The sequence below is a fragment of the Nicotiana tabacum genome, chromosome 1 (assembly GCF_000715075.1).
Source record: "Nicotiana tabacum cultivar K326 chromosome 1, ASM71507v2, whole genome shotgun sequence".
In the NCBI taxonomy this organism is placed as follows: domain Eukaryota; kingdom Viridiplantae; phylum Streptophyta; class Magnoliopsida; order Solanales; family Solanaceae; genus Nicotiana; species Nicotiana tabacum.
This window is the reverse complement of record NC_134080.1, coordinates 215,362,708-215,374,893: the sequence shown is the minus strand read 5'-3', so window position 1 is coordinate 215,374,893 and position 12,186 is coordinate 215,362,708. Positions and strand designations below refer to the sequence as shown.

Sequence of the window (12,186 nt, the reverse complement as noted above, 5' to 3'; positions counted from 1 at the left end):
AAACAACAATGTCTTTGAGGTCATGAATTTTGTGTTGTTTAACAAAAATTGAACATATGAAGTCCATTCATCTCACTTTTTGAGCTTAGTTAATAATATAAATAAATCCAAAATAATTTGCTAATGATAAAAGTAGGAATAAACTAAAAAGATAACGGGTAGCTCGGTGCAATAAGTTTCCGCTGTATGCGGGGTCTAGAGAAAGATGAGACCACAAAGGTCTATTATATGCCGTCATATATTGTATTTTTGCAAGAGGTTGTTTTCACAGTTTGAACCCGTAATGTTCTGATCACATGGAATCAACTTTACCGGTTACGATGACGTAAACTAAAAAGACAATTAAGAATAAATTGGATAAATTATAGACGAATTTGAACATTTTTCCTTCCAGGGGACATGAATGAAGAGCCCGAAACTGAAATAGTGCTATTTTTGACACAAAATACGTTTCTACTGTTTTAAAAAAAAGTTACATTTCTACATAAAACACAGTATAATACTGCGTTTTACTTTAACGAAAAATTAGACGTTAAAGTTAAACGCAGTATTATACTGCATTTTATTAAAAAATTAATTTTTAATGTAAAACGTTGTATTATACAACGTTTTACTGACTTTGTCTACATTTGCAGTTTTGCACCAGACTATTTTCCTTTGCTATTAATTATAACCTTTTATACATGGGTCCCTCAATTTCCCCTAGAATTTGGTGCACAACTTTCTTAAACACAAACAGTAAAAAAAATGTTGATTAACCATATATATTTAATATTAAATAAATATATATATATGGAAATATATTTAATATTAAAAATATATTAAAAAGTAATACCCTAATTTATTTTGGTGTTGCTATTACTTTGTGGGCGTTTGTACATAAGAATTATAAATTTCAAAAAAAGTCTAAATTATTTTAAGTGAAAATAGTATTTGAAAATTAGAGTTGTGTTTGAACATGAGTATAGTTTTTTGGGTTATTTTGAACATTTTGTGAGTGATCTAAGTGAGTTTTGAAAAACAACTTTTTGGAGTTTTTTAAAATTTTGAAAAATTTCAAAATTCATCTTCAAGTAAAAATTGAAAAATTTATAGCCAAATACTGATTTCGAAAAAAAAATGAAAAAAATCAGCATACTTACCTATGATAAATAGTAATGATTTATAATTGTAATATCCACAAGTTAACAATTACATGAGAAATCAGCATGCTTACCTATGAAAAATAGTAATGATTAATGACTTGTAACTAGCGAGCAAGTTCAAACGGTCCTTAAAAGTTGGCAATTACAGGAGAAATTATATCATTATTTAATTCGAAGTGTTATGTAAACTTAATGAATTAAAATTCTAGAAAGCTGCAGCATTTTATTCAAATCAATATTTTCTAGAAAAAATTTTCACTTTTTTTTTTCGAAATCAATATTTATCTATAAATTTCTTATTTTCATTTGAAGATAAAAAGCTATTTTTCAAAAATTTTACTCAAATCACTCACAAAAATTCAAAAACAACCCAAAATTAATTCATGTCCAAACACAACTCTAATTTTCAAATATCATTTTCACATGAATTTCTTTTTAACTTTTTTGGAATTTTACAATTCTTATGTCCAAACACCCACTAAAAATGCACAATACTATCAAACAAAGCATAACTAGGTAGTCTCACGCTAGAGTTATTTTCTAGAATAATGGGTATCATATTATTGATTATATTGTTACAAAAAATAAGACATTATTTTTATTGTTTTGTTCTTATATCTTGTTAGATGACTATTTAAGTAATTAGCACACCTCACTTGGCCAATAATTCTACTGATGGACCTCATTTCACTACTAGAGAATGGAGAAATATTTCCGGGAAATCAAAACTCTAAAACATGAGAAATAAAAAAGTATTGTTGCAATAACAAATAAGAAACAAAACATAATAAAATAATAAAATAAAAACAAAGAAATAAGTAGATACCTGGATCAATATTTTCTTTTACTGTTATAACTCCTTTGTGTTTAAGAAAGTTGCATCAAATTCTAGGGAAAATTATGGGGCCCATGTATAAAAGGTTGGAATTAAGAGCAAAGGAAAATAGCATGGTGTAAAACTGCAAATGCAGATAAAGTTAGTAAAACGTTGTATTATACAATGTTTTACATTAAAAATTAATTTTTTAATAAAATACAGTATTATATTACGTTTTAGGTAAAAATGTATTTTTTTTTTAACCCCAAAAAAATATATTTTGTGCCAAAAATGGCACTATTTCAGTTTCGGGCTCCACGAATGAATAAGAGAAGGAAGAAAGGGAGGGTACGTGGTGGGTGATGCGCAAATCTAGGAGTTTGAGATCTTCCACTCAAGCCCACCCACACGAGAGACCTACAATTTTGTACTAAAATAATCAACCTGACAAAAAGCTTCAGCTGTACCCCACGTGTCCCTCCCACCCACCCCACCCACAAGAGTTGCTTTCTCTCCCTCCCCTTCCACTAATTTTCAAGATTTTCCTTAAAACATCAGTTATTTGGTGATTTGGATTCAGTTTCTTTTTTTTTTCAGCAGAAAAAGCTATTAAAAAAAAGGTTCCATTTTTGTGTATTATAATTTAGCACAATATTTTGTGCTTGTCACTTTTGATTGTTGTTTTCTTGTTTCAGTTTAGAAGAAGACAGAAGAAAGCTTTTATCTTTTCAGTTAGCAGAATTTAAGGTTAGATTCTCATGTTTTATTCATCCTTAAAAGTTTCTGTTTTTTGGTTTGTCATTGTTTTTGTTTTCTTGGTTAGGAAACAGAAGGATAAAAAAAAGAAGAAAATTTGGAATCTCCCAACTTTTTATCCTCAAAGAAATAGAAAAAAGAAAGGAATAGAAATATTTTTTTTTTCCTTTTGATTATTCAATTTTAACTCCTTAACAATGATTAACTTATAAAAATGAAATCTTTTACTTTGTTTTGAGGCTATTGTCATACCGTGATTTGGGTATTTCAAGATTCAATTTTTATTCAGCCTCATATGAAGATAAAGGGAATATAATTTGAACTGAATCCTTGGAAATTAAACTTATTTATTGATGTATATGACTATTGTTGGAACTGAAAATAATATGCAATTCCCTAGTTTAATTTATCAAGATTTCTGCATAAATCGCACTGGATTTAAGTTATATACATTGACAGCATAATGGATTTTTTTACGCCATCAGTGTAATTTAACTTGTTACTTTAACATTTATTCTTGGTTACCACTCAATTTTATTAATTAGGGTTAGTTATCTACGATTACCTTTGAAATGGGATGATCGTGTAAATATTTTTTACACCATCAGTGCATAGAACATAAAGTTAATCTTGATCGTGTAATTTATTTTTACACCATCCGTGTATATTACTTAAAGTCAATCATTTTTGGTTAGTTGTGTTATTCTCTTGTTCAACAATTACATAGTCATACCAAATGTTTGCTGAAATTTCTGTATCAAAATGAATCAATCAATTATATCCCAACCCAAAGTAGTTTGGATCAGTTATATGAATAAAGTGTTTAATAAGATTTTATGCTACTGGGTGTAACGATACGAGCACCTTTTTGCCTTATTTCTTTGATTCTTTCAACTAATAAGTCATGTTTAAATCTTACTTATAGATTGGAGCAAATTGGAGCAGAAGTTTAGCTCTCCCACTTTCGACGTATAATGGGAGGTGTATTGGGTAAGAATGAATCTCCCCGGGCTTCTGTCCCGGAGACAAAACTCGAGGCCAAAATAACCGAAGCAATGCAGCGGAGGGAAACTGAAGGAAGTTCCATAAAATCATTTGATAGCATAGTCCTAAAATTTCCCAAAATCGACGAGAACTTGCGAAAATGCAAAGTTATATTCCAGGAATTTGGTAGGTTGGCTGCATATCCTTTGTCGTTTAATTAAATTTACAAAACCGCTCGTCTTTTACAAGGAAGAAAGAATGAACAACTCTAAGAATCTGAGAAGAGTTGTCTTCTTTTGTTTGTAGATGAAGATAGTAATGGAGCAATAGACCCACAGGAGTTGAAACACGCTTTTGGTAAACTGGAGATTAATTTTACCGATGAAGAAATCAGTGATCTCTTTGAAGCGTGTGATATTAATGAAGATATGGGAATAGAATTCAGCGAATTCATCGTTCTTCTTTGTCTTGTCTATCTTTTGAAGGATGATCCTACTGCTCTGCATGCTGTATCCTGTTCACCTATATATATTTGTTAAATTTCATTTCTTATCCATTTCAGGTGTCCTTGAATCTGATTAAAGAAAATTGGTAAATTATTTAGTTCATCCATTTTAGGACCGGAGATGAATTTAAATGGGGAACATGGTGAGTGACGACTCATATAGCCGAACACAAGTCGTTTAGGATTGAGGCGTAGTTGTAGTTGTTGACTATCCTCGGAGAATATGATTGTTTAATCAATGTTCTGATGTTTGCAAAATCCTAAGTTTTGATAGTTCGCTTTGGTGTCAGAAGTGCCAAGAATTATAATTGTCTCTTACTAGAGGCGGAGCCAGGAATCGAACTTTAGGGGTTCTAAATTCTAGGAATAGCGACATCAGGTGTTAGTAACTGGGTTCTGAATTTTGATTTTTGTACATATTTACTGGGTATGTTGTTGTTGTACATATTTAGTGAGTTTCTTAATACAAATATAGGGTTTGCAGTAAAGCTACTAGGTTCAGCCGCACCTGTACGTCGGCTTCTAGCTTCGTGTGTATATAAAAAAAATATTGTATATCTCTTATTTTTATATAGTTGCATGAGAATTCATAACTTAGTTAATGCTTTTAAAGAAAGGATAGGAAAAACTCTCTTATTTTCAAGCGACACGGTAATATTCAAAGATTCATTATCTGCTTACATGTTCTCTGGGGATGGATTCCGTCTTCTGAGCAGTCTGTAGCCCTCCATGAGGAATTACATTTCTAAACGGTCAGACCACACCCCCCCCCCCCCCAAAAAAAAAAAAAAAAAAACCGCCAGCAAAGTTGTTTTTTCCTTGACCAAATACAGAAATCACGGATGGGACTACCAAATCTGGAGGTGGCATTTGAAACACTTGTTGATGCTTTTGTGTTTTTGGACAAGAACAAGGATGGTTATGTAAGCAGGAATGAGATGATTCAAGCAATTAATGAAACAACATCAGGAGAAAGGTCTTCTGGTCGAATAGGAATGAGAAGATTTGGTAAGTTCTCTCTTGTCTCTCTCCCGCTCTCTCACATACAGTAGGTAGAGACTCGAATTTGTATAAATATGTGTTGATTTCACTTATAGTAGTCCGATCACAAGTGGCATGAAAGAAAAGCTTGAAAAATGCTGTTCCATAGAGACATCGCTACACTAATTTTTTATTATTTCTGGTTAAGATCATCAGTCAGTGATGCATGCTAGGTAAACGTTCTTTTAACCAAATATTTTTTTCTGCTGAAGACTAGGTTTTCAAAGAGTTCTTGCCGCTATGAACCGGTTGTTCAATTTCATACTAGAAAATACAGCCTATGCTATAGATTATCTACAGTATTTTGGAACAATAAATTTCGCGAGATGTACGTGGTGTCTGAAAAATTATGAGTGAAGCATTCTTTATGGTAGAAAAGATAAAGTATGATGCAATCCACATATTAAGCGTGCAATCAAAGAGAACTTGTTCAATACTTGTCTGAGTCACAATGTGCTTCTCAGAATACACAATCAATCCTGTCTATTCTTGTGTCTTGCTTGCAATTTGATTTGGTCAATATATATGTACTGAAATGCGATATTTGCGCTCATAGGGACTTGATGAGGAAACTAAATCAAGTTCGAAGAAAAGAAATGATATTAGTTCTATGTTTTATAGGCTTTATTATATGCCGTCGGTAGAGTTTAGGTAATACTCTATACATTTACTCGCTCATATATTTCAGTTTGTAAAGCCCCGTCTTTTTGTTTTGTAGAGGAAATGGACTGGGACAAAAATGGAATGGTGAACTTCAAAGAATTCCTTTTTGCTTTTACTCATTGGGTAGGAATCGAGGATAACGAGGATGAAGAGGGAGAAGAGTAAGATTTCAACAGAATTTTTATATATATAGGAAGAGCGAGAATGAAGCTTCACAATGACCATGAAGGCATGAACCCGAGTTTCCTTGACTTTTGCAATAAACTAGTTGTAGCAGTGGGAGTATGTCGATACTTTTATGATCACTCGTGTAAATGAAGCCTCGACTCCCTAGTACTAGCATGCGAATAGTGTTGTGTTGCGGAAGCAGCTTTAACTTTGATTTATCCATTTTGTACAATTAAGTTCGCTGATTGAACTAAAACTAGTTACTGCTTGTGTCGTTACTGTTTCCTTTTGCATCTTTCCTTGAGTCGAGGGTCAGTTGGAAACAGTCTCTCTACCCTCACAAGGTAGGAGTAAGGTCTGCGTACATGCTACCTTTTTCGGACCCCACTTGTGGAATTTGATTGGATTGTTGCTGTTATTGATTGAACTACAACTAGGTGACAAAATGCTTGATTTTCCAGGATTAGCATGCACAAATTCTCAGGACTGTGAGCTTCAGGTGTTTGTATTCAAATTTAAGAAATTGTTTGTGATTTGACATTCCAGTTGTGATCTCTACACTATTATCAGATTTAAGTGCATAACCTTCATTTAGCAAAATATATGCTTTTGGTTTCTCCAATTATATCAAGTTTTGTTGAATTTGTTAATATTCGCTTTGGTTTCTTATTATATTATTGTTGTTTCCACTTGTTTTTTATCAGTCCTCGAGCCCGGGATCTACCAGAAACAGTCACTCGACCTTCTTAAGGTATGAGTAAGGTCTGCATACACGTTACCTTCTCCAAACCCCACTTGTGGGATTACACGAGATATGTCGGGTCGTTTTTGTTGGTGGTGAATTGTATTGTGTTAATAGAGACCAAAAACGCCCATTTCTACGAATTGATAGGTTAAACGTGTAGTAACATATTGGGTGTAGGTAAGTTTTTTCCGCGCACAAGACAGTGCAGAAGGTACTACTGCAGGTATCCTATTATACTTAGTAACATCCTGAAAGAGAGTATAAATGGCAGCAATTGCAAAGAAACCACCAATACAGATCATTTCTAATTAACATTTGAAGTTTTCTTAGATTTCTACTTATAAAGACACATGTAAAAAAAGTAGGAATTTTTACCTCATATAGCAAAGGTTGATACCTTATTTATTTTAAATAAATATCCTTTTAAAAAATTATACTATATAGATACCTTTTGATTTTTATAGCCAAATATTTATTTATGGTTACCTCCTACTCTTAAGCCATAAAATACTCTTTGTATTATTTTTCTCTCTCATTCTCTCAGATTTTTCTCCACCCTCTCTCTCTCTCAACGTCAGTATCTCTCCCTCAACGGCCCATGTATTATTGTTGTAATTCTTCTTCTTCGGATTATGATGGTCGAAAAACCGCTTCGCATGTTGTTGCTGCTGCTTTGGCCATGATGGTGCCACTAATTCTCTACAATGTAGAAATTGACAGGGAGACCTATTACAATTGCCAGCTAACCAATGTTTACAGACTACTAATTTTTTAGTAGTACGTTGTTTGTGATCTAGTGAAGGATGAAGACGACCCATCAACCCCCGTTGTAACACATCAGTATCCATTACTGACCTTTACAATACTCTGTTCTATGAACTCTGGAAATGGCGAGGAGACCCGTTTTAGCCGCTTTGTTGCAGGTTGCTTGAATAGATCCATTAGGGTTTAGGGTTTTTTATTGTAATTCAATGTATCTCGTTATATTTCATGTATTTTATTGTATTCACTGTCTTTTTTTCCATTGTATTTCAATGTATCCTGCTGTATTATATGTATTTCATTATATTCACTGTCTCGCTATATGCCATGAATGTATTCATATATATATTTTAATTAATATAATTTATGTATTCAGATGTGTATTATATAATTTTTCTGAAGATTTTTGGGGTATTTTTCTGTTGAGAATCTTTTTATAACTGAAAATACAAAATTTGTGTGTTATAATTGAGTTTGTTGAGTTATATTAGGAATCTATTATGTTAATTGATTCACTTTCCGTTTTAAAAACAGTGTAATCCCCTATTTCACGCCGTGAATACAGTCGAATACAGTTGAATACAATAATCTGTCCAGCTGTAATCCCATGTTTTACTCCATAAATACAGTCGAATACACTCGAATACAACAACTGATTAACTGGACTTCCCTGAGTCACGCCTATTTTTGCTACTGTATTCATGAATACAATAGCTTAAATACATCAAATACATCTTATAACCACATAAAAGGTATCTATAATCCGTAATATAGCAAATAGTATCTATAGATGGCTAATTACTACCAAAAGATAGCGCTTTATGAAAATTTCTCAAAAAAGTACCCCTTCCGTCTCAATTTACGTGACAGTGTTCGGATTTCAAGAGTCGAAAATTTACGTGGCGTTCGGATTTCAAGAGTCTAACAAGTTTTTCTTTGATCTCGATTTTTATGTGCCTTTTAACTATTTTAATTGTTAATTATGCTGATATAGATTTCTCACATAATTTTTAAATATGTACATTTTATTTTAGAAAATCTAAAAAATATATGTCCGGATTCAAACTTGAAATGAAAATCTGTTGACTCTCTGAAATCCGAGTTGTGTCACGCAAATTGAGACAGAGAAAGTGATTGTCATTCATTGTTGGTTTGATTTTATCAGCTTTGTTCCTCCAGGTTTCTGTCAGTGTTATACCTATATACAGATGTTATGTATGCTTAATGACACCGTATAGCCGCTGTAAAAATAATAGCCGAAAAATGTATAAAATTTGTATATTTTGTGGGTATGTGTGTGTATGTGTGTGTGTATACACACACACACACATTTTCTGTATGTTATATACACAAATTATACACTTTTCTAGCTATCAAATATAAATAGTTTTTGGCGCGGGCCAAAAGTGATAATATCCCTTATTAAAGTGTTTACGAGGAATAGTCACGCCGAAGCAATGACTGTTATTCATTAGGTCATTTTTATGGGATCTTAAAATTTAGAAGATTCAGGGCCGCCCGCCTAAATTCATACAGATGACGTATACTATAGCACACGAAAATCAGGGAATCATCCTGAATTTCATATTTTATGGCCCTAAAATGCCAAAAGACGAGAAACAATTATGGCGACGCAATTTATTATTCATTAGATAATTTTTGTAGGCCCGCAAAATTATTTGAGATTTTGGGCCAGTCACCTGTATTCATACAGATGGCCGCCCATGAAAATATGGGAATCATCCTGAATTTCTGTTTTATGTTCCTAAAATGCTAAAACATAAGGAACGGCCATGTTGAAGTGATGACAATTTTTCAGTAAGTTATTTTCGATTGGACTGCAAAATTTTAGGAGATTCGAAGTCCGCCGCCCGAATTCATGCAAATGATGTGAACTATATAGCACACGAAAATTAGAGAATCGTCTTGAATTCTTATTTTATGGCCATAAAATCTCAAAAAATAAGGAACGGTTATGGGAAAGCAAAGACTATTGTTCCTTAGGTCGTTTTTTATGGGCCTGCAAAATTTTAGGAGATTCGAACCAAAATCTAGGAATCGTCCACAATTCTTGTTTTATAGCATTAAAGCGCCAAAAACTGAGAAACATTCATGGTGAATGGATGACTATTGTTCATTAGGTCGTTTTCGATGGGCCCATAAATTTTAGGAGATTCAGAGCTGCCCGCCCGAATTCATATAGATGACATGGACTATAACACACAAAAACTAGAAAATTATCATGAATTCCTATTTTATGGCACAAAAACGCCAAAAAATGAGAAACGGTCATGGAGAAGCAATTTATTGTTCATTAGGTTATTTTTTATGGTCCAACAAAATTTTAGAATAATCGGGGTCGGTCGTACGAACTCATTTAGATGCGTGGACTATAACACATGAAAATCGAGGAATTGTCCTAAATCCCGTTTTAATGCTCTAAAATACCAAAAAAAAAAATGAGGAACGATTATATCGAAGCAATGACTATTGTTCATTAGGTCATTTTTTATGGGCTCGAAAAAATTTAAGAGATTCGGGCTGGCCGCCCGAATTCATGCAGATGGCGTGGACTATAACACACAAAAATATGGGATCATCATGATTTATAGTTTTATAGTCCTAAAATGACAAAACAAGGGGAACGATCATAGCGAAGCGATGACTATTGTTCATCAGGTCATTTTTATGGGCTCGTAAGTATTTTAGAGATTCGGGGCCGGCTGCTCGAATTCATACAGATGTCGTGGATTATAGCACACAAAAATTTTAAAATTGTCCTGAATTCCTATTTTATAGCCCTAAAACGCCAAAAAATGAGAAACGGTCATGGTGAAATCATCAATATACTCATTAGGTCAATTTTATGGGCCCGAAAATTTTTAGCAGATTCGGGGCCGGTCGCCTGATTTCATTCAGATTGCGTGGACTATAACATACAAAAATTCGAGAATCGTCCTGAATACCTGTTTTTGATCCCAAAATGCCAAATAATGACGAACGGTCATGGCGAAGCAATGGAAATTATTCATTAGGTCTTTTTTTATAGGCACGTAAAATTTTAGGAGATTCGAGGCTGGTTGCCCGAATTCATGCAGATGGCGTGAACTATAACACATAAAAATCCAAGAATTGTCCTTAATTCCTATTTTATGGCCCTAAAACGCCAAAAATGAGGAACGATCATGGACAAACGATGACTAATGTTCATTAGGTCATTTTTGATATGTGTGCAAAATTTTAGGAGATTCGAGGTCGGCCGCATGAATTCATGCAGATGGCATGGACTATAGCACATGAAAATCTGGGAATCGTCCTAAATCCCTATTTTTGGCCCTAAAATATCAAAAAATTAGGAATCGGCATGGCAAAGCAATGACTATTGTTCATTAGCTCATTTTTATGGGCCCGTATAATTGTAGGAGATTTGGGGCAGATCGCCTGAATTCATGTAGATGACTTGGACTATAATACACGCAAATCTGGGAATCATTCTGAATTCTTGTTTTATAGCTCTAAAATGTAAAAAAAATATGAGGAACAATCATGGTGAAACAATGACTATTGTTCATTAGGTCATTTTTTATAGTCCCGCAAAATTTAAGGAGATTCAGGGTCGGCCACCCTAATTAATGCAGATGTCTTGGACTATATAGTATACGAAAATCTGAAAATTGTTCCGATTCCTGTTTTATGGCCCTAAGACACCAAAAAATAAGGAACGAACATGGTGAAACAATGACTATTTTCAGTAGGACATTTTTTATGGGCCTGTAAAATTTAGGAGATTCGGAGTCGGCTGCTCGAATTCATGTATAGGGCATGGACTATAGCACATAAAAATCAAGGAATCGTTTTGAGTTCCTATTTTATGGCCCTAAAATGCCAAAAAATGAGTAATGATCATGGCGAAGCAATGAATACTGTTCGTTAGTTCTTTTTATAGGGCACCGTAAAATTTTAGAAGATACGGGGTTAGTCGCCCGAATTCCTGTTGATGACGTGGACTATAGCACAGAAAAATGTAGGATTCGTCCTAAATTTCTGTTTTATAGCCCTAAATTGCCAAGATGCGAGGAATGATCATGGAAAAACGATGACTATTGTTTATTTGGTAGTTTTTGATAGGACCACAAGTTTTAGGAGACTCACGGCCTGTTTCCCAAATTTATGCAAATGTCGTGGATAATAGCACATGAAAATCTGGGAATCGCCCTGGATTCTATTTTTATGGCCCTAAAACACTAGAAATGAGGAGCACTCATGGCTAAGCGATGACTATTGTTCATTAGTCATATTTTTATGAGACCACAAAATTGTAGGTTATTCGGGTTTGGTCGCTCGAATTCATGCAGATGGTGTAGACTATAGCACGTGAAAATCTGAGAATTGTCCTAAACTCTTATTTTAGGACCTAAAACACCAAAAAAGGAGAAGTGGTCATGGCGAAGTGATACTATTGTTCATTAGGTCATGGGCTCATAAAATTTATGGAGATTCGGGGTCAGTCGCCTGAATTCATACAGATAGCATGGACTATCGCACACAAAAATCTGAGAATTATCTTGAATTCTTATTTTATGGCCTAAAAATGCCAAAA

The 12,186-nt window shown here is 33.6% G+C and overlaps 1 protein-coding gene across 2 annotated transcripts; it reads left to right on the top strand.

The window, feature by feature from the left end:
* Positions 1–2,427: 2,427 nt before the first annotated feature.
* LOC107794163 (putative calcium-binding protein CML21) lies at positions 2,428–6,354 on the top strand. Of its 2 annotated transcripts, XM_075256742.1 has the most exons (6): positions 2,428–2,582; positions 2,658–2,709; positions 3,644–3,888; positions 4,009–4,211; positions 5,041–5,215; positions 5,967–6,354. In XM_075256742.1, the coding sequence occupies exons 3-6, from the start codon at positions 3,693–3,695 to the stop codon at positions 6,074–6,076; spliced, it is 684 nt and encodes a 227-aa protein (XP_075112843.1). In that variant the 5' UTR covers positions 2,428–2,582; positions 2,658–2,709; positions 3,644–3,692; the 3' UTR covers positions 6,077–6,354. The 2 variants fall into 2 exon arrangements, with proteins under 2 accessions (XP_075112843.1, XP_075112840.1); XM_075256739.1 differs by having other exon boundaries at positions 2,541–2,709.
* Positions 6,355–12,186: the final 5,832 nt, after the last annotated feature.